Below are 22,461 nucleotides of genomic sequence, written 5' to 3' on the forward strand. Positions count from 1 at the left end.
ATGTTAATCCCCATACATTACATCATTAGTTCTAGATGAAGTGTTCCATGATTCATTGTTCATGCACAACACCCAGTGCTCCATGCAGAACGTGCCCTCCTCAATACCCACCACCAGGCCAACCCATCCTCCCACCCCCCTCCCCTCTAGAACCCTCAGTTTGTTTTTCAGAGTCCATCGTCTCTCATGGTTCGTCCACTCCTCTGATTTCCCCCGCTTCATTCCTCCCCTCCCACTACCTTCTTCTTCTTCTTTTTTTTTTCTTAACATATATTGCATTATTTGTCTCAGAGGTACAGATCTGAGATTCAACAGTCCTGCACAATTCACAGCGCTTACCAGAGCACATACCCTCCCCAGTGTCTATCACCCAGTCACCCCATCCCTCCCACCCCACCCCCCCACCAAAGTATGTTTTATGTATAAACTTATTTCCTTATTGTAATTCACTTCTACCTGAGGATAAAGTCAAAGAGGAAGAAGGTTACAGAAGGGTAAGAAGAAGGTATAAGCTACAAATTAAACCAGAGAGTGCAAAAGTGAATCAACAATAAATAGTACAGCACAAAGAAAGAGAACTCCTTGAAAGAGGCCAGGTAGTATAGAGGCCAAATGCTTCAAAAATAGCAGTAGCTCCTGAGGGAATCACTACTATTAAATATCTTCATGAAAAGTTTAAATTGTGTGTAAGTATACTCTCTTTATCCAACAGGCCGATCGTCCAGTAAATATTAGAACGAAGCTCATTAACACCGGTTAAAATACATTTTTATTTTTTATTTTTTCAATTAAGTAAGCTCCATGCCCAATGTGGGGCTTGGACTCATGACTCTGAGATCAAGAGTCGCATGCTCAATGGACTGAGTCAGCCAGGCGCCCCTTAAAATACACTTTTAATGCTTGAAGAATTGTCCACATAGCTCATATTACTCTACTAGATATAAGAATAGTTGTAGTAAATAACAGTAATGATGTTGGTGATCAACTTTAAAATAACAGGTTTAGTATTAAGGAAAAAAATATCTGATTTCTACTTCTCTTTTATTAAATCATGATTTCTTTTTTTTTTTTTAAAGATTTTATTTATTTATTTGACAGAGAGAGACACAGTGAGAGAGGTAACACAAGCAAGGGAGAGTGGGAGAGGGAGAAGCAGGCTTCCCGCGGAGCAGAGAGCCCGATATGGGACTCGATCCCAGGACCCTGGGACCATGACCTGAGCTGAAGGCAGTTGCCTAACAACTGAGCCACCCAGGCGCCCCTAAATCATGATTTCTTTATGTAAAGTGAATCACTGAGTTGAATTTCAAACTGGAGCACTGTTTTCTTTTTAATTTTTTTCCTTCGAGATTTTATTTAAATTCAAGTTAGTTAACGTGTAGTGTAGTATGAGTTTCAGGGGTAAATTTAGTGATTCATCACTTGCATAGAACACCCAGTGCTCATTACATCACGTGCCCTCCTTAATGCCCATCACCCATTAACCCATCCCCCCCAACCCCCCCTCCAGCAATCTCAGGTTGTTCCCTATAGTTAAGCATCTCTTATAGTTTGCTTCCCTCTCTGTTTTTATCTTATTGTATTTTTTCCCTTCCCCCATGTTCATCTTTTTTGTTTCTTAGATTCCACATGAGTGAAATCATATGGTATTTGTCTTTCTCTGACTGATTTATTTTGCTTAGCATAATACCCTCTAGTTCCATCCATGTCATTGCAAATTTCATTATTTTTTATGGCTGAGTAGTATTCCATTGTATATACATACCACATCTTTATCCATTCATCTGTCGATGGACATTTGTGCTTTTTCCATATTTTGGCTATTGTGGATAGTGCTGCTATAAACATTGGGGTGCATGTGCCCCTTCAAATTACTATTTTTGTATCCTTAAAATATCTAGTAGTGTAATTGCTGGGTTGTAGGGTACTTCTATTTTTAACTTTTTGAGGAACCTCCATACTGTTTTGCAGAGTGGCTGCCCCAGTTTGTATTCCCACCAACAATGCAAAGGGTTCCCCTTCCTCTGCATCTCACTAACATCTGTTGTTTCCTGATTTGTTACTTTTGGCTATTCTGACTGATGTGAGGTGGTATCTCATTATGGTTTTGATTTGTAGTTCCCTGATGATGAGTGATGTTGAGTATTCATGTGTCTGTTTACCACTTATATGTCTTCTTTTGAGAAATGTCTGTTTGTGTCTTCTGCCAGTTCTTAACTGGATTTTTTTTATTTTGGGGATGTTGAATTTGATAAGTTCTTTATAGATTTTGGATACTAGCCCTTTATCTGATATGTCATTTGCAAATATCTTCTCCCATTCCTTTGGTTGCCTTTTAATTTTGTTGATTGTTTCCTTTGCTGTGCAGAAGCTTTTTATCAGTTTCTCTTTTGTTTCCCTTCCCTCTGGAGATGTGTCTAGCAACAAATTGCTGTGGCTGAGATTCCAGAGGTTGCTGCCTGTGTTCTTTTCTAGGATTTTGATGGTTTCCTGTCTCACATTTAGGTCTTTAATCCATTTTGAATTTATTTTTGTATGTGGTGTAAGAAAGTGGTCCAGTTTCATTCTTCTGCATGTTGCTATCCAGTTTTCCCAACACCATTTGTTGAAGAGACTGTGTTTTTTCCATTGGATATTCTTTCCTGCTTTGTTAAAGATTGGTTGACCATATAGTTGCGGGGAGCACTGTTTTCTAAAATTTTTGTAGTTCTTTCATGTGCTATATCTTTTATCTTTCAAAAGACATTAGAATATTGTCTAATGTTGACCTTGTAAGTTATTTGTCATGTCTGGAAAACAAGATACGAATTTTTAATTTTACATGTACCTGCTTCTCATAATTGCAAATAAAAAATGTTTACCTTTGGGTTCTTTTTTTAATTTAATGTGATATTTAATAACACCATTGCTGTGTTTTCTAATTTTTATTTCTGGAACAATTTATGCCAGATTGCTCCCTTTCCATTTATGGCCTTTTAATATTCAGCATAAGTTTCAAAACATTCTTGATTATCTGACGTGTAAAGGTTTTCAACCTGGGTGCTTTTTAGTAACTCATGAAATTAGAAATAATACTTAAAAGCTTATATATAACATAGGTTTTATTTGTTTATTTTTTATTTACTTAAATCAGTGCTTTTTCACCCAGGATTGTGCAGTGAACTCACCTGTTGAGTTTTAGAAAAAAATACACAGCTCAAGCTTCTACTACAATCTACTGGAATAAGTATTTCCTAGGTTAGAGTCTGGGCATCTGTGTTTTTAAAAACTTTGCAGATGATTCTTGTGCATACACCTGCTTCTCAAAATAGCATTTGCATTTCTCTCTTTTCTATACATCACCATGATAAATAGTATTTAAAGCAGTGTCAGGGGGAAGGGGGGGGCGCGCGGGGCACCTGGCTGTCTCAGTCAGTAGAGCATGGGACTCTTGACATCAGGGTTGTTAGTTCAAGTTCCACATTGGGTTTAGACATTACTTAAAAATAAAATCTTAAAAAAAAATTAAGCAGTGGGGATGTATTTATTATCAGTTTTTTTAGTCTTTAAAAAAAAAAAGATTTTTAGCCTGTATTGTTCAGTTTCTTTTATATAAAATGAGGGGCTTTCATGGAAGATATCTTTACACTGACTGTGAACCTATGAGAACAGTTTTATTTTTGGCCTCAAATTCATAGCACATATTGATAGTCAATTTTGGAAATAGCTTCTCACTTACCTACAGAAATGAATATTTTCTTAGATGAGTCATAAATGACCTTTTTACTTAATTACCAGCATATTTTCATATGTAAAGCTTGGTCAGTTAAAAAAAGATTATGGGCTTTTATATTTTAAAATTTGTCATGTTATAATGATTGAGGTTCAGTTTGAAGACATTAATTTCTTGTTTATCAGAGCATCATTCGTTGTGATGAAGATGAAGCTCATGTTGCATCTGTATATTGCACTGTATGTGCAACTCATTTGTGCTCAGAGTGTTCTCAAGTTACTCATTCTACAAAGACATTAGCAAAACACAGACGAGTGCCTCTAGCTGATAAACCTCATGAGAAAACCATGTGCTCTCAGCATCAGGTACATGCCATTGAGTTTGTTTGCCTGGAAGAAGGCTGTCAAACTAGCCCACTTATGTGCTGTGTCTGCAAAGAATATGGAAAACATCAAGGTCACAAGGTATGAATATAATTAGACTGGATGACTCTACCTAGTTTACCAACCTACCATTTGTTTCCATTGATTTTGTTCTTTATGACAAGTAGGAATTGAAGAAGAGTTCAGTAATGAATAGTTGAGTTTGGCATGAAAATAAATGAGAGATTTAATTTTTGAATATCCTACCAAAAATTTCAGAGAGGCCTTAGCATTCTTTCTTCACTGAAAAATAGCTTTCCAGTAGGAAACAAAATTTCTTTGTGTGCATGTTTTCATAATGCACTGGATTGTGTTGACAATATTTATGTCTATTGATGAACTGCTGTTTATGGTAAAATTATAAAGTAGTGAGTCTCTTGGATTCTTTTTTTTTTTAGAGGGAGGGAGAGAGGGAGAGAAGGAGGGTGATGGGGGAGAGGAAGAGAGAATATCTTTTTTTTAAGATTTATTTATTTATTTTAGAGAAAGAGAACGTGTTGGGGGGAGGGGCAGAGGAAGAGAGAGAGAGAAACTTTAGCAGACTCTGTGCTGAGCATGGAGCCAGATGCAGGGCTTGACGTGGGGCTTGATGCAGGGCTTGATCCTACAACCCTGAAATCACAGCCTGAGCCGAAACCAAGAGTAAGAGGTTTAACGGACTCTGCCACCCAGGTGCCCCAAGGGAGAGAGAGAATCTTAAGCAGGCTCCATGCCCAGTGTGGAGCCTGATGGGGGTGCTGGATCTCACAACCCTGAGATCACAACTTGAGCTGAAATCAAGAGTTGAATGCTTAACCAACTGAGCCACCCAGGCACCCCATCTTGGACTGTTATTAAGCAATAAATGGACTCCCAAATTCTAAATTATTTCTTTGGAGGATAAATAGTTTTGGGATGAAGGTAAATTAGTATTTATTTTCTTGTGCTTTTTGTAAATGTCTTATAAAAGCCACTTGTGGCTGATGCTTTTTTTTTTTTTTATCATTGGAGTGATTTAAATAGCATTTTATATCATTAGTCAATACTGTGAGTTCTTTTCTGTAATTTTGTTGCACTTTAGCATTCAGTATTGGAACCAGAAGCTAACCAGATCCGAGCATCAATTTTAGATATGGCTCACTGCATACGGACCTTCACTGAGGAGATTTCAGATTATTCCAGAAAATTAGTTGGAATCGTTCAGCACATTGAAGGAGGAGAACAAATAGTGGAAGATGGAATTGGAATGGCCCACACAGAACATGTATGGAATTTTTTTCTTCTCTCTTTACATTCTTACTCTTTTTACTTCTAACCTTTTCATCTTCTTATATTTATTGAGCAATTACACTGTGCTAGTACTGCACTAGTGACTGAAAATAAGTTTTTAAAAAAGGCTTTGTCTTCATGGAATTTATAATCCATCGTAGAAGAAAGCCAGTTTTAAGTGTGGTAACTTTATTTTGTGGGGAAGTATAGGATGCCTTAGCATTGCATAAGAGGGGCATTAATTTAGCTGAGTCAGGGAAAGCTTCCCAGAATACAAGATACTAAATTGAGATTTGAAGAAATTTAGTCAGGGAGAAGAGTGGGGTAGAGAGTGAATTGTCCCACTGAGGGAAGCATAGGTTAAATGCCTGGTAGTGAGAATTGGACGCATTATTGAAACAACTCAGTTCACTACAGTTGGATCTTTGAGTATTGGCTGGAGCATGACAAGAAAAAAATGTTGGAGAGTTAAGGGCCAAATCATGCAGGACCTTGTTAGCTATGTTAAAGAGTTTAGACTTTATCCCAAGGGCAGTGATGAGCAATTGAAAAGTTAGCGTAGGAATAAAATAATCAGATTTGCGTTAAGAAAGGTAGCTTTTCAATGTAGAAGATGAATTGGAAGCAGGAAAACCTATTACTAGGAGGTTGCTGAAATTATCTGGTTGAGAGATGTTTATGGTCTATAATACTACAGTAGTGAGAATGGAGAGAGGTAGATAGGCTTGAGATTTTAGAGTAGTAGAATAGGTAGGTCTTAGTGATTGATAATATTGATTATGTAAGTAACTTGAAGGGTCAGGCATGATGCCTGGATTTCTTTCTTGCCCAAGGGAATGGATGGTGATATCATGCATTAATGGGGGAGGAGGAAGAATTTTGTGAGGGATAATGGGACCAAGATAATAAGTTTAATTAAGATATTGAATGTATTATGTCTGGGAAATAATAAGGAAGATACCTCCAGTGAATTGAAGAGTAAGTGGGTGTTGGGAAGTGAGTGTGTTTAACTTTTAAGAAGTTTAGCTGTAAGGAGAAGGAAGGAACTAAGGGGGTAATTATGGGCTTGCTTTTTAAAATTGAATTGTGGGGACGCCTGGGTGGCTCAGTCGGTTAGGCATCTGCCTTCGCCTCGGGTCATGATCCCGGGGTCCTGGGATCAAGCCCTGCATCGGGCTCCCTGCTCGGCTGGAGGCCTACTTCTCCCTTTCCTCCCTGCTTGTGCTCTCTCTCGCTATCTCTGTCTCTCTCTCTCAAATAAATAAATAAAATTTAAAAAAAATTGAATTGTGGAGGAGAAAGGAATATTTTCAGATGGAATATACAGGGGCATACAAAAATGCAATGTTTTGCTTTGGTAATCAAACAAATTTAAAGCTAAGTCATTGGGGAATAATACTAGTACTGCCTTGTCAAATGTAGTAGCCATTACCCACATATGGCTATTTAAGTTTGAATTATTTAAAAATCAAATAAAATACAAAATTTGGTTTTTCAGTTTCACTAGCTGCATTTCAAGTATATTCAAGTACATATAGCTAGTGGCTACCATATTAGACCACACAGATACAGAATGTTTCCATTATCACAGAAGGCTCTATTGGACATTTTGTGCTAGAGTGGAAATATTTTATTCAGCGAATATTTACTGAACACATACAAGAGCTAGATGCTCTTTTAGCATTGTTCTAGCTAAGGAGATACTGCTTTATAAGTCAAAAAGTTCTGCCTTTGCAGTTTATATTCTAACATGGGAAAAGGGTCAGTACTTATGGCAAAAGTATATTAGGTGCTTTGGAGAAAAACAAGAGAAAGGGAGAGTGCGCTTTTATATGGGGTGTTCGTGGACAGACTCCCTGAAAAAGGAACATTGAGCAAAAAGGGAAAGCAGATGAGAATGAGACCTATGCTAATATTTGGGGGAAGAGCATTCCAGGCAGAGAGAAGAGCAAGTGCAAAGGCCCTGAGGTGCCTGATGCACTTAAGAAACTGTGGAGTGCTCACTTCAGTAGCACATACTAAAATTGGAATGATACAGCAAAAGTCATTAACATGGCGCCTGTGTGAGAATGATTTACAAATTTACGAAGTGTTCTATATTTTTAGGGATTAAGAGGTACAGACTTGCCATTATACATAAGTCACAGAAATGAAAAGTGCAGCATAGGAAGGAATATAGTCAGTAATACTGTAATAAGTGACAGATGGTGACTATACTTACTGTGGTGAGCACTGAGTAATGTGTAGAATTGTCAGATCACTATGTTGTACACCTGGAACTAATATAACATTGCATGTCAACTATTCTTCAATAAAAACAAACGAAACAACTGTGGGGAGGCTAAATGCAGCTAGAGTAGGATGACAGACTGTAGCAGGAGTTGAGATCAGAAAGGGTCTTATTGGGTACTTGCTCTTCTTTCTGTCAGGAATACTCTTCTTCAAGATACTGATGTGGTTTCCTCACTTACCTTCTTCAGATCTTCAGATGTCGCTTTCTCAGGACTTCTGTCCTTGAACACCCCACATAAAAGGATTTTGGCATTTACTCTGAGTGGAATGGGAAACCATTGAAGAATTTTGGGCAGAAGAATAATTGTTTTTGACTTAACATTTTAAAGGATTGGTCTGGCTGCTGGGTGGAGAATACGCTGTAGAGGGCAGGAGTAGATCTAGTGAGACCAATTAGAAGACTATTGTAATCAGGTGAGAGATGATAATGTCATAGATCAGGTTGGTAGAGGTGGAGGAGATGAAGCTTTATCAGATTTTGGATATACTTTGAAGTCAGAATTTTCTGAGGGACTAGTTATGGAATATGAAAGAGAAGTATTAAGGGTGACTCCAGTTTTTTTTAGCTTGAACAACATGGAAGATGGCATTGCCAGTTACTGAGATGGAGGAAACTAGGTTTGGCCGTGGGAGAGACGGGAGAATAGGTATTCCATTTTGCTTCAGATGTCACTTAAACAGTTGGATATCCAAAGGCTGTGGTTAAGGAGAAAGATCAAGTGTTGAGATAGCAATTTTGGAATTTTTAAGGATATAGATGGTATTTAAAATTTCATTAATTCACATATAAAATCTTTGTTATGTTTAAGGTTGTTTTAAACTAATTTTAATTTCCTTAGGTGCCAGGTACTGCAGAGAATGCCCGGTCATGTGTCCGAGCTTATTTTTCTGATCTACATGAAACTTTGTGTCGTCAAGAAGAAATGGCTCTAAGTGTTGTTGATGCTCATGTTCGAGAAAAACTGATTTGGCTCAGGCAGCAACAAGAAGATATGACTATTTTATTGTCCCAGGTTTCAACAGCATGTCTCCATTGTGAAAAGACTTTGCAACAGGTAGGTAGGTTAAACATGGTTAGGACAAACTTTAAGAAGGAGGGTTTATAAGGTTAAGCAGATAATTACCACTAGTCTATTTTATTGATAAATATTTTCTTCTTATTATTATATGTTACTGCATGCATTAACATTGTGCTTAGGTCTCTAACCTTGAATTGCTCCACCAATCATATCAGTGTCCTCTCCTTCATGTGCCCTCCACACCATAAAACCATGGGTTCTAGAAGCTTTTTAATGTCTTGTCATTCTTCACTCATGCCAAGCCCTTTAACTCTCCTTTGCTAAGCACTATTCTCTCTGCTTGGTGGGCTTATATCTCCCTTTTCTGATAGTGGAAATCCTTCTTCAAAGTTTAGCTCAAATGTTTGCTATTCTTTAAAACTGTCTCTTCCTTGCTGTTTTTTCTTGGGTGCCCTTCTAGCATGTAATACCTATCTCTGCTCTAATTCATTGGTTCTTGACTTTAATGTCACAGTAATCCTATATTTTGTTGGGTTTTTTTTTAAGATTTTATTTACTTGAGAGAGAGAGAGTGTGTGAGTGAGAGCGAGCATGAGCGGGGTGGAGGGGCAGAAGGAGAGGGAGAAGCAGGCTCCCTGCTAAGCTGGGAGCCCAGTGCCAGCTTGATCCCAGGACCCTGAGATCTTGACTTGAGCTGAAGGCAGATGCGTAACAGACCGAGCCACCCAGGCGCCCCATCCTATGTTTTTTGATGGTTGAGGTATCATAAGCAATTTGTTTACCCAGTTTTCAAATGATATACTTTTAAAATAAATTAGATTTAAGGTTATTTAGCCAAAAATGTCAGTCTTACTCATTTCTGTTTGGATCTGCTCTCATGAGCCGGTGATGTAAGGGTAATTATTGCCCTAGGAATTCCCAGTAAGCTGTAGTGTATCTCATCTTGATTGACAGATTACTAGTAATTGTGTTGATTGCAAATCATTGTAGAGCTAAACTTACTACTGCTGTAGAGCTTTTTCTCTTAAATACCTGATTAGACTTATATGAGTGTGGCCAGGCTATAAACACAACAGCCTTGAACTGTTGTTTAGCCCTTATCACACTGAATTGTAATATGTATATGCCATTTATTAAGTTGTCTTTGAGCTTCAGTCTTAGTCTTCTTTCCTCTGCTCTGTGATTTTTAGGACTGGAACTCCACTAACCACATATGTGTTTTACCAGCTGGCTTCTTGTTAGTTTAGGCTCCACTAAGAGGAGACATGAGAGGAAGGCTGGAAGGTAGGGGTGGTTTCCTTGGGGTTCCCATTTGCTTGGGGTTCCTGTGAATTTCACTGCTCACATGAGGAGACCACTTTCCTTAGAGACCTGAGTTTAGGCTCCATGGGGGCCTTCCTGTAAGTTTCTAAGTTTTAATTATTCTAGCATGTGCCTTTTATTCCCCCAGCCCTAGGAGTGATTGCTGTTTCTTACAGTTGCTTTCCCCATGATACCTCAGAGTTCTTTTTACCCTTCCCGTTACCTAGTTAGTAACTACACCCAGTTAACAGTTCTTCATATTAAATTCTTTCTGCTCACATAACTGATATGGTTATTCTCTCCTGATTTGAACCTGAATGATATAATAGGCATTGTTTATCCTTCTAGATGTTTGACCAGATGCATCTTGTTTATCTTTGTATCTGGATAGAAAGAGCTTAATAAATACTTGTTCAGCTCATGATGGGTAATCAAGCTACACAGCAAAATCAGAAATGGATTATGTCTAGATCTCATTTGCTTGAATACTTCAAAGTATTTTTATATTTATTATGTTAAAAAGTATGTTCATAGTTACTGAAATATTTAGAGGTATTTTAGAGTTTCTGAAGCATTTCATCAGAGTGATTGCTAATTGTTAATGATATGATATCTCACTGTGTTAATGCAAATGAAATCAGGGTATTACAGTCATTATTCATATCAACTTAAGTTTTATTTATTTAAGTAATCTTTACACCCATCATGGGGCTCGAACTCACAACCCTGAGATCAAGAGTTACATGCTCTTCCAACTGAGCCAGTCAGGTGCCCAAACTTTTGCTTTGATTTGTGGCCATAGAACCGTAACCCCAACCAATATACTTTTTTTTTTTTTTTAAAGATTTTATTTATTTATTTGAGAGAGAGAGAATGAAAGAAGGAGCAGGGGGAGAGGGAGAAGTAAACTCCCCACTGAGCAGGGAGCCTGACATGGGGCTTGATCCTGGCTGAGCTGAAGACAGACATTCAACTGATTGAGCCACCCAGGTGCCCTCCCCTCCACCAGTATTTTTAAAAGTTCCTGCCACAGAGATAATTAAGCAGAGGAATAGATAAAACATCACATATTTATTACCAATTTTGAGAAGAAAGCTTATCATCCTTCCCCTCCAAAAAAATGATGCATCATCTAAGTCCAAGGCATGATACTAAGTGGTGAGGATTTGTCTATTAATTTAGCAAATATGTTTTGAGTGCCTATCACGTGCCAGGTACAATCTAGATACATGGACTCTCTTGGTAAACAAAACATACAAAAAGCTATAATCTTGTGGAATTAGCATTCTAGCAAGGAGAAGATAGACAATAAACCATAACCATATCTAAATAAGTAAATTATATAGCATGTTAAAAAGTGGTAAGAACTAAGGACAAAAAAAATGAGGGTCCAGCAGACTGCATTATTAAATGGTCAGGGTAAGCATCATTAAGAGAAGGTGAGATTTGAGCAAAGCCTCAAAAAGGAAGAAGGTGAAGGAATTTGTTCAAGCCGTAATGTGGGGAAGAATACTCCAGCTGAGGAAACAATTAGAGCAAAAACCCTAGGGCAGTCTGCCTGGTGTATTTGAAGAACAGCAAAAGAAGCCACTGTGGGTGAAACAGAGTAAGTAAAGGAAAGGGTAATAGAAGCTGAAATCTGGAAGTAATAGGGAATTATCTGTAAGGAAGGCTTTGTGGGTCACTGGAAGGACTTCAGGTTTTACTGATTGAAATGGAGAAGCCATTGTGAAATTTTGACAAGAATGACTTGATCTTACTTAAAAAGATGACTTTGATGTGTAAAAAATAGATTGAAGGAGGGCCAAGATGGAGGGAAAGAGTTAAAGGAAAGAAGGAGTTTGGAGGCTGTTGTAGAATTCCCCATGAGAGAGAATAGTGGCTTGGCTAGTAGGAGTGAGAAGTGTGCAGATTCTGGATAGCCAGTAGGAGTCGTTTGTATGTGGGGCATGAGAGAGTAGAAGGCAAGAATTGCAGGGGTTTTGTTCTGAGCACCTGGAACAACATACAAATAATAAGCAAAGTTTATTAGTTCATAACCAACTAATGTAAATATGCAACGGTGAGCAAAAACTGTAAACACTTCTGCTCTCATGGGGCTTACATATTGTTAGATCTCTGTCTTAGGAAGAATATATTGGTATGTGTGTAGAATATCTCTGGATTAATATTTGAGAAACTAGAAAGTACTTGACTTTGAAAAGAGTCTGGAGATCTAGAGGGCAAGGGAGACTTTTCAGTTTGACCTTAGGTCAATTTTAAAAACCAATACACATATATATTAGATTTTTTAAAAAAGTACAATGGACATACAGTGTGCATTAGTGTTCAGCTTGCTGAATTGTCAGACTGGGCATTCCTGTGTAACTAGCACCCAGATGAAGTAACAGAACATTACCAGCACCCCTAGAAACCCCTCAGAATCCCTTCTAATAATCACCTGCCTTCCGCTCTGAGGATAAACCACTACCCTGACTTCTAACGCATATCTAATTTTTGTCTCTTTCGGTAATTAATAAACATGGAATCATACAGTATGAAGTCTTCTTGTCATTTCTTCTTTTACTCGACATTATGTATGTGACATTCATATCATCAGGTATAACAGTGGATTGTTCTCATTGTGGTATAATGTTGCCTTTCTGAATATACCACAATTTATCCATTCTACTACTGAAAGGCTCTTTTTTTAAAAAAAAAGCTTTATTTATTGGGGCACCTGGGTGGCTCAGTCGTTAAGCGTCTGCCTTCGGCTCAGGTCATGATCCCAGTGTCCTGCTTCTCTCTCTCCCGTTCCCCCTGCTTGTGTTTCCTCTCTCGCTGTGTCTCTCCCTGTCAAATAAATAAATAAATAAAAATCTTAAAAAAAAAAAATTTAAAAAAGCTTTATTTATTCATTTATTTGAGAGAGAGAGAGAGCAAGTAGCAAGTTTACCGGAAAACTATATTCTCTTTTCTAGGATGATTGTAGAGTTGTTTTGGCAAAACAGGAAATTACAAGGTTACTGGAAACATTGCAAAAACAGCAACAGCAGTTTACAGAGGTTGCAGATCACATTCAGTTGGATGCCAGTATTCCTGTCACTTTTACAAAGGTAATGTATAGTACTTCATTTTTAGGCATGGCTTCTGATAAATCATAATTGTTTTACATTCCGTGATAATCAGCTTGAAGAGACAACTAAGAAATTCATAGGTTCTTTTTGAAAAAAAGTTTTATCAGTGGAAAATAGAAAGTGGTGTAATGAATCTCCATGTACCTGTCACCCACTTTAACAATTACAAACTTTATTTCAATCTATCCTTTTCCCCATTCCCCTTTCTACCTGCAGTCTCTCAGGTTATTTTGGAACAAATCCCAGCATATCATTTCATCTATGAAATATTGTTGTGTGTATTTGTAAAAGGTAAGGACTGTTTTAAAAACATAACCTAAAAAATTTAATAATGAATCTCTAATATTAACCATTATCCAGTTAGTTATTCAAATCTCCCAGATGGCTAAGAAATTTTTTTGTTTCTGGAAACAAAATCCAACCAAATAAGGCCTGTACTTGGTTGATATATTTTGGTCTCTTTTAAAGTGAATTGCCCCTAATTTAAAAGGTTCATTTGTTTTCATTTTTTTTCCCTTTTTAGGGTCTGTTTTTTTTAGAACTTAATCTTATTTTATCATTCTGTGAAACATTTACATGGTCCAGAGTCAAATCTACAAAGCAGGGTTCATTTAGAGAAGTCCACCTTCCATCCCTAACCCCTCCACACTTTTCCTCCTTTCTCCATAGAAAACCCATCAAGAATTTTTTCTTAGTTTTATTCATCATTTAAAAAAATATAGAGAAATACATTTATTTATATATTTGTACACTCATCACATTTAAAGGTAGAAAACATTACACACTTCTCCACTGTGTTCTTTTCACATAAGTGTACGTCGTGGAGATTACTCCATAGCAGTATTCAGTGACATTTTCTGTTCTTTTTTTTACAGCTTCGGGGTACTCTGTTGTGCAGATATATCACATTTTTGTGTGTGTGTGTGCTAAAAACATAAAAGTCACCATCTTAACCTTTTTTTTTGGAAAGAGAAAGTGAACATTGGGGGAGGGGAGGAACAGAGGGAGAGAGAAAAATCTCAAGCAGCCTCTATGCTCAGCATGGAGGGAGCCTGATGCAGGGCTTGGTCTCATGACCCTGAGATCATGACCTGAGCTGAAATCAAAGAGTTGGACGCTTAACTGACTAAGCCACCCAGGCACCCTGATCTTAACCATTTTTAATTGTACCGTTCAGTATTGTTAAATATATTCACATTCAGTATACCTCCAGGAATTTTGCATTTTGAAAAACTGAACTTCTGGGGCGCCTGGGTGGCTCAGTCGTTAAGCGTCTGCCTTCGGCTCAGGTCATGATCCCCGGGTCCTGGGATCAAGCCCCGCATCGGGCTCCCTGCTCCGCAGGAAGCCTGCTTCTCCCTCTCCCACTCCCCTGCTTGTGTTCCCTCTCTCGCTGTGTCTCTCTCTGTCAAATAAATAAATAAAATCTTTAAAAAAAAAAAAACAAAACTGAACTTCCATACCATATAAACAATAAGTCCCCTTTCCCCCTCTCTCATCACCTCCTGGTAACTACCATTCTACTTTCTGTTTCTTTGAATTTGAGTATTCTAAATACCTTGTATAAGTGGAGCCCATATAGTCAGTATTTGTCTTTTTATGACTGGCTGATCTCAATTAGTATATCCTCAGATTTCACCCATGTTGTGGCATGTGACAGAATTTTCTTCTTTTTTAAGGCTAAATAATATTGCCTTGTTTGTATATATCACATTTTGTTTATACATTCATCCATTGATGGACATTTGGGTTACTTCCACATCTTGGCTATTATGAATAGTGTAGCTGTGAACATGGATGTACACGTATCTCTCTGAGACCTTGCTTTCATTTCTTTTGCATATATATCCAGAAGTGAGATTACTGGATATGGTAGTTTTATTTTTATTTTTTTGAGGAAATGTTATGTTGTTTTCCATAGTGGTTGTACCATATCGTAATTCCCACCAACAGTGCACAAGGGTTTCAATTTATCCACATTTTCATCAACACATGTTAATTTTTGTTTGTTTGTTTTAGATAGTAGTCATCCTGATAGGTGTGAGGTGATACCTCATTGCGGTTTTGGTTTGCATTTCTTTGAAGATTAATGAAGTTGAGCTTCAGTTCATATGCTTATTGGCCAGTTTGTATCTTCTTTGGAGAAATTTTGTACAAGTCCTTTGCCTGTTTTTTAATTGAGTTATTTGATTTTTTATTTCATTGAGCTGTAGGAGTTTTTTATATATTCTGGAAGGGAATCCATTCTTAGATATATGATTTGCAAATACTTTGTCCCATTTTGTAGGTTGCTTCTTCACTTTGTTGATAGTGTCCTTTGATTCACAAAAGATTAAGATTGATATGGTCCCATTTGTCTACTTCTGCGTTTGTCAGCTGTGTTTTTGGAGTGATATAAAAAAAAAAATCACTGCCAAATCCATTGTCATGAAGATTTTGCACTATGTTTTCTTCTAAGAGTTTTATAGTTTTGGGTCTCATTTTGGAACTTTTATCCATATATTTAAAATCCAGGGGCGCCTGGGTGGCTCAGTCGTTAAGCGTCTGCCTTTGGCTCAGGTCATGACCCAGGGTCCTGGGACCGAGCCCCTGTTCAGTGGGAAGCCTGCTTCTCCCTCTCCCACTCTTGTGTTCACTCTCTTGTTGTCTCTCTGTCAAATAAATAAATAAAATCTTAAAAAAAAATCCAAATATTTGTAATTGTTATATGTTATTTGTAAATCTACCCTTTTATCAATATATAATGAACTTTTGTCTCATAACAGTTTCTGATTTAAAGTTTATTTTGTCTCATTCTAGGATAGCCACCCCTGCTCTTTTTTGAGTATGATTTATATGGAATCTCTTTTTCTTTTCCTTCACTTTCAGCCTTCTTGTGTCCTTAAATATGAAGTGAGTCTCCTATAGACAGCATATTGTTAGATCTTGTTTTTTTAATCCATTTAGTCAAACTGTCTTTTCATTGGGGAATGAAACCCATTTATATTTCAAGTAATTATTAATAGGTAAGGACTTGTTATTACCATTCTGTTTATTGTTTTTTGTATATCTTATAGCTTTTTTGTCTTTCCTTTTGTCTTACTGCCGCCTTCTGTGCCTCAGTGATTTTTTATAGTGTCATGGTTTGATTCCCGACTCATTTCCTTTTGTGTATATTCTATGGATTTTTGTGTGTTTACCATTGCTATTACAAAGAACATCTTGTTATAACATTCATTGGAAAGTGATAACAACTTAACTTCTTTTGCATATAAACCCTCTATTCTTTTATAGCTCCCCCCCCATACTTTATGTTATTAATGTCACAAATTACATCTTTGTACATTTATACCTGTTACCATAGGCTTATAGGTTATTTAACGTTTGTTTGTAAATCTAAGGTATTAGATTTATGCAACAAAATTATAATAATACAGGTTGGTATTTGTCCATGGAATCAGAGGAATGAGTAGGAGATGAAATAATTAACAAAGGTATTATAAATAAAAATATAAATGCTAATATATTTTAACTCCATATCAAAATAAGATTTAAATTTTTAAAAATTACAGGACAATAGAGTTCACATTGGACCAAAAATGGAAATTCGAGTTGTTACGTTAGGATTAGATGGTGCTGGAAAAACTACTATTTTGTTTAAGTTAAAACAGGATGAATTTATGCAGCCTATTCCAACAATTGGTAAGTATAAGTACTGCTTTTTACCTTAATGGATGTTTTATAGACAAACCCTAGCTTACAGCTGAGTTCTTGGGGGTCTTATTTTATGCCAGTATGGCACTGTGGTGGGCTCTTTACTGGCTCTAAGACACTGACATGTCTGAGAAAAAATGCAAGGTTCAGGGCTGTGGGATTGAAATGTGGATGGTGGGATATTAAGAAATGTTGGTGGGACAGTTGAAGGATTAAAGGATTGGTGAAGGTTAGGGTCAGAGAGTGGTAGTGGTGCAGAGCTGTTAGGTATTTGAGTTTCAGGATCTCAGGATCCTGGTGGAGGTTTAGAGGACTAATAGCTGTTAAAAGTATATATTCCCCATATAGGTTTATTAGGAGTGGAGTTGGTTGGGCAGCAGTAGATATTGCTGTATGAAGATAATTTATATTTTCACAATTCTAAACAGTGAGTCGCCTGTGTTTGGTGTGTTACTAATTATAAATACAAGTTCAGTATTAAAGTAATTTTTTTTTTGAAAAAACAGGTTTTAATGTGGAAACTGTAGAATATAAAAATCTAAAGTTCACTATTTGGGATGTAGGTGGAAAACACAAATTAAGACCATTGTGGAAACATTATTACCTCAATACCCAAGGTAAGAGTGAAAAATGATATCTTAATTTTTCAGAATTTTAGGATGCCAGTTTTCTGTGGAATTGATTTAACCAGTGAAGCTTATTTTATTAAAAACGTTAAGGTGGAAAGACTGGGATATGTACTTTGGTTTATTTCATGAAGAAATCATAATTATAGCTTAAAACCATACTTACCTTTTATATCAGGCAGTTAAGAAGACATACCGCTGCTGCTCTTAACAGTTGAAGTACATTATTACTATTCATATGAGTGTGATCACTGGCAATATCGTGATGAAGGGTAGAATTCTTGGTGTATGTATCTGCTGCTCTCTTCAATTCAGTAAAATATTTATCTCATTATAATCTCTCAGTAGCTCCATAAGTACCTGCAGTGGTTTGCTGTGGCCAGACTGTGTTTTATCACACATTCCACCTAGCATTTATTTATTATTTATATTTAGGCCCCATTCTATGCTTTTGCCTATACCCAACATGAAATTTATGTTCATGCCACATGTTTCATATATCATCATACTTCCCAACTAGCAGAGAAACTAGATAATTATTTTTATATTAGGATTTTGATACAGTGATTAATAGGGAAAAAAATGGGATTTTGAACATGAGGAATGGTTGAAAAGTTGGGATGTTTAGCTACCATAAGGTAGCTAGAAAGATTTCAAAAGAGAATCAATTCAGTAGATACTTGTGAAGTTTCTGCTATGTATTTTGAGTACAGTATATGTGGAAAGTGCTGTGCTAGGCACCTAGAGAGAATACTTTGGAGAGATAAAGATGGTGATTTATTTAGATTATTTTTTGGCAAAGGAAGTAGTAATCAAAGAACAAGTAGCATCGCAGGCCACAAAAGAAACCTCAACAAATTAAAAAAGATCAATGCATCTTTTCTTTACTTTTTTTTTCTTTTAAAAGATTTATTTACTTAGAGAGTGTGAGTTGGGGAGGGGCAGAAGGAGAGGGAGAGGGAAAGAGAAAATCTCAAGCAGACTTCCTGCAGAGCCCCATGTAGGGCTCGACCCCATGACCCTGAGATCATGACCTGAGCTGAAATCAAGAGTCAGACACCTAATCAACTGAGCCATCCAGGAGCCCCTCAATGCATCATTTCTGACCACAGTGCTATGAAACTAGAGTCATCCACAGGAAAAAATATGGAAAGACCACAAATACGTGGGGGTTAAATAACATGCTACTAAACAATGAATGGGTCAATCTGAAAAATCAAAGAAGAAATCAAAAAGTACATGGAAACAAATGAAAATGAAAACACAGTGGTTCAAAACCTTTGGGATGCAGCAAAAGCTGTTCTAAGAGGGAACTTTATACCAGTACAGGCCTACCTCAAGAAGCAAGAAAAATCTCAAACAACTTAGCCTCACACCTAAAGGAGCTAGGAAAAGAACAAACATACACAGCGCAAAACCAGTAGAAGGAAAGAAATAATAAGATTAGAGCAGAAATAAATGATACAGAAACTAAAAAAATATAATAGAACAATGAAATCAGGAGCTGGTTCTTTGAAAAAAAAAAAATCAATAAAATTGATAAACCAGACTTACCAAGAAAGAAAGAGAAAGGAACCAAATAAAATCACCAATGAGAGAAAAGAAGTAACAACAAAAAACCACATAAATACAAACAGTCATAAGAGAATATTAAGAAAAACTATATGCCAACAAATTGGACAACCTAGAAGAAATGGATAAATTCCTAGAAACGTAAACTACTAAAACTGAAACAAGAAGAAATAGAAAATTTGAACAGTCCGATTACCAGCAAAGCAATTGAAGCAGTAATCAAAGAACTCCCAACAAATGGGTGCCTGGGAGGCTCAGTCAGTTAAGTGTCTCCCTTCGGCTCAGGTCATGATCTAGGGGTCCTGGGATCTAGCCCTGCACCAGCTCCCCGCTCAACGGGTAGTCTCCTTTTCCTTCTCCCTCTGCCCCTCCCCACTGTTCGTGCTCTCTCTCTCTCTCTCAAATAAATAAAATTTTTAAAAAAACCCCAAAACTCCCAACAAACAAAAGTCCAGGATCAGATGGCTTCACAGGTGAACTCTACCAAACATTTAAAGAAGAGTTAATAGCTATTCTTCTCAACTATTCTAAAAAATAGAAAAGGAAGGAAAATTTCCAAATTCATTCCATGAGGCCAGCATTACCCTGATATCAAAACCAGACAGATACACAAAAAAGAGAACTACAGGCCAATCTCTCTGAACAAAGATACAAAAATCCTCAATAAAATACCAGCAAACCGAATCCAACAATATAAAAAAAATCATTCACCATGACCAAGTAGGATTTATTCCTGGGCTGCAAGTGTGTCTCAGTATTTGCAAATCAACATGATATATCACATCGATAAGAGAAAGGGTAAGAACTATATGATCATTTCAATAGATGCAAAAAAAAAAAAAAGCATTTAACAAAGTACAACATCTGTTTATGATAAAAATTCTCAACAAAGTAGGTATAGAGGGACCATACCTCAACATAATAAAAACCATCTATGAAAAACCCACAGCTAACATCATCCTCAATGGGGAAAAACTGAGAGCCTTTCCCCTAAGGTCAGGAACAAGACAAGGATGTCCACTCTCATTGCTTTAATTTCAGCATAGTCCTGGAAGGGCTAGCCACAGCAATCAGACAAAAAAAGAAAAGCATCCAAATTGGCAAGGAGAAGTAAAATTTTCACTATTTGCAGATGACATACTATATGTGTGTGTGTGTGTGTGTGTGTGTGTGTAAAGCCTGAAAGACTCCACCAAAAACTGTTAGATAAATGAATTCAGTAAAGTCATAGGATACAAAATCAATTTACAGAATTCTGATGCATTTCTATACACCAATAGTGAAGCAGCTGAAAGAGAAGTTAATAATCCCATTTACAATTGCACCCAAAATAATAAGATACCCTGGTATAAACCTAACCAAAGAGATAAAAGACCTGTACTCTGAAATCTATAAAACACCGATGAAACAAATTTAAGATGATACAAAGAAATGGAAACACATTCCATGCTCATGGATTGAAAGAACAAATATGGGGCGCCTGGGTGGTTCAGATGATTGAGCATCTGCCTTCGGCTCAGGTCATGATCTTCAGGTCCTGGGATCAAGGCTCACGTCGGGCTCTCAGCTCAGTGGGGAGTCTGCTTCTGTCTCTCCCCCTGCCTCTCCCCTGTCTGTGCTCTCTCTGTCTCAAATGAATAATAAAGTCTTAAAAAAGAAACTTAAAAAAAATGAAAGAACAAATATTGTTAAAATGTCTGTACTACCCAAAGCAGTCTACACATTTAATGCAATTCCTATCAAAATACCAACAGCATTTTTCAACAGAGCTAGAACAAACAATCCTAAAAAGACCATGAATAGCCAAAGGAATCCTGAAAAAGAAAAGCAAAGCTGGAAGCATCACAATTCTGGACTTCTAAGTTAAATTACAAAGCTGTAGTAATCAAAACAGTATGGTACTCGCACAAAAACAGACATACAGATCAATAGGACAGAATGGAAAACCCAGAAATAAACCCACAATTATATGGTCAATTAATCTTTGATAAAGCAGGAAAGAATATCCAATTGGAGAAAGACAGTCTCTTCAACAAATGGTGTTGGGAAAACTGGACAACGACATGCAAAAAAATGAAACTGGACCACTTTCTTACACAGTACATGAAAATAAATTGAAAATAAATTAAAGACCTAAATGTTAGACCTGCAGCCATAAAAATCCTAGAAAAGAGCACAGGTAATAATTTCTCTGAAATTGGCCTAGCAGCTTTTTTCTAGATAGGTCCCTTGGGGCAAGTGAAACAAAAGGAAAAATGAACTACTGGGACTACGTCAAAATAAAAAGCTTCTACACAGTGAAGGAAACAGTCAACAAACCTAAAAGGCAACCTATGGAATGGGAAAAGATACTTGCAAATGATATATCCAATAAAGGGTTAGTATCCAAAATACATAAAGAACTTACACAACTTAAGATCCAAAAACCAAATAATCCAATTAAAAAATGGGCAGAAGACATGAATAGACATTTCTTCAAAGAAGACATCCAGATGGCCAACAGACACATGAAAAGATGCTCATCATCACTTACCATCAGGGAAATGCAAATCAAAACTGCAGTGAGATATCACCTCACACCAGCCAGAATAAAGTCAACAGCATAAGAAATAACAGGTTTTGGTGAGGATGTGGAGAAAAAGGAGCCCTTTTCCAGTGTTGATGGGAATGCATACTGGTGCAGCCACTCTGGAAAACAGTATGGAGCTTCCTCAGAAAGTTAAGATTAGAACTACCCTATGATCCAGCAGTTGGACTACTAGGTATTTACCCAAAGAATACAGAAACACTAATTCAAAGGGATATATGCACGCTGATGTTTATAGCAGCATTATCTACAATAGCCAAGTTATGGAAACAGCTGGAGTGTCCATTGATTGATGAATGGGTAAAGAAGGTGTGTGTGTGTGTGTGTGTGTGTGTGTGTGTAATGGAATTTACTCAGCCATAAAAAGAATGAAATCTTGCCATTTGCAATAGCATGGATGGAGCTAGAGAGTATAATGTTAAGTGAAATAAGTCAGAGAAAGACAAAGACCATATGGCTTCACTCAGGTGTAATTTAAGAAACAAACGAGCAAAGGGGGAAAAAAGAGAGAAATCCAGAAACAGACTCTTAACTATAGAGAACTGATGGTTACCGTAGGGGAGTTATATGGGGATACAGGTGAAAAAGGTGATGGGGATTAAGGAGTGCACTTGTCAGGGTGAGCATCGGGTAATTAAAATAAAAACTTACAAAAAAAGGAACAAGTAGCATCATTATGGAAGTCATGAGAGGTATATTCTCATTAATTAAGAAAAATACTAACTCATATACACAGCACTTTGTGTTTGGTAGAGCAAGTGTTGTAAATCCTGTTACAGATGGGGAAATGAAGAGAGCCAAAAAGTTAGGTGAACTACTTGAGGTCATACTGTTAAGTATTGCTAGATGCTCTTACAGTAGGCAGCGTTTCT

At 37.0% G+C, this 22,461-nt stretch overlaps 1 protein-coding gene, 1 long non-coding RNA gene and 1 other non-coding gene across 5 annotated transcripts in view; 2 read left to right on the forward strand and 1 right to left on the reverse strand.

Annotated features, from left to right (window-relative positions):
- Positions 1-22,461, forward strand: part of TRIM23 (tripartite motif containing 23) — a 33,124-nt gene that overhangs the window by 6,208 nt on the left and 4,455 nt on the right. The window contains exons 2-8 of one of the 3 annotated variants that reach the window (XM_081825697.1): positions 713-755; positions 3,898-4,176; positions 5,195-5,377; positions 8,514-8,729; positions 12,956-13,090; positions 16,663-16,792; positions 17,311-17,421. In XM_081825697.1, the coding sequence (XP_081681823.1) occupies positions 4,060-4,176; positions 5,195-5,377; positions 8,514-8,729; positions 12,956-13,090; positions 16,663-16,792; positions 17,311-17,421 (892 nt within the window). In that variant the 5' untranslated portion in view covers positions 713-755; positions 3,898-4,059. The remainder of the gene's footprint in view (positions 1-712; positions 756-3,897; positions 4,177-5,194; positions 5,378-8,513; positions 8,730-12,955; positions 13,091-16,662; positions 16,793-17,310; positions 17,422-22,461) is intronic. The other 2 variants (XM_006732521.3, XM_031027267.2) reach the window with 2 other exon arrangements.
- Positions 7,381-7,486, forward strand: LOC115940669 (U6 spliceosomal RNA). Its single transcript, XR_004075399.1, has one exon. It is a non-coding gene; the product is annotated as a U6 spliceosomal RNA (small nuclear RNA).
- LOC145722451 (uncharacterized) lies at positions 12,902-22,297 on the reverse strand. Its single transcript, XR_014146751.1, has 2 exons — positions 21,536-22,297; positions 12,902-20,626 (listed from the first exon to the last, which is right to left on the reverse strand). It is a non-coding gene; the product is annotated as an uncharacterized LOC145722451 (long non-coding RNA).

Source organism: Leptonychotes weddellii, chromosome 7, assembly GCF_054177405.1.
Source record: "Leptonychotes weddellii isolate Sample4059 chromosome 7, ASM5417740v2, whole genome shotgun sequence".
Taxonomy (NCBI): Eukaryota; Metazoa; Chordata; class Mammalia; order Carnivora; family Phocidae; genus Leptonychotes; species Leptonychotes weddellii.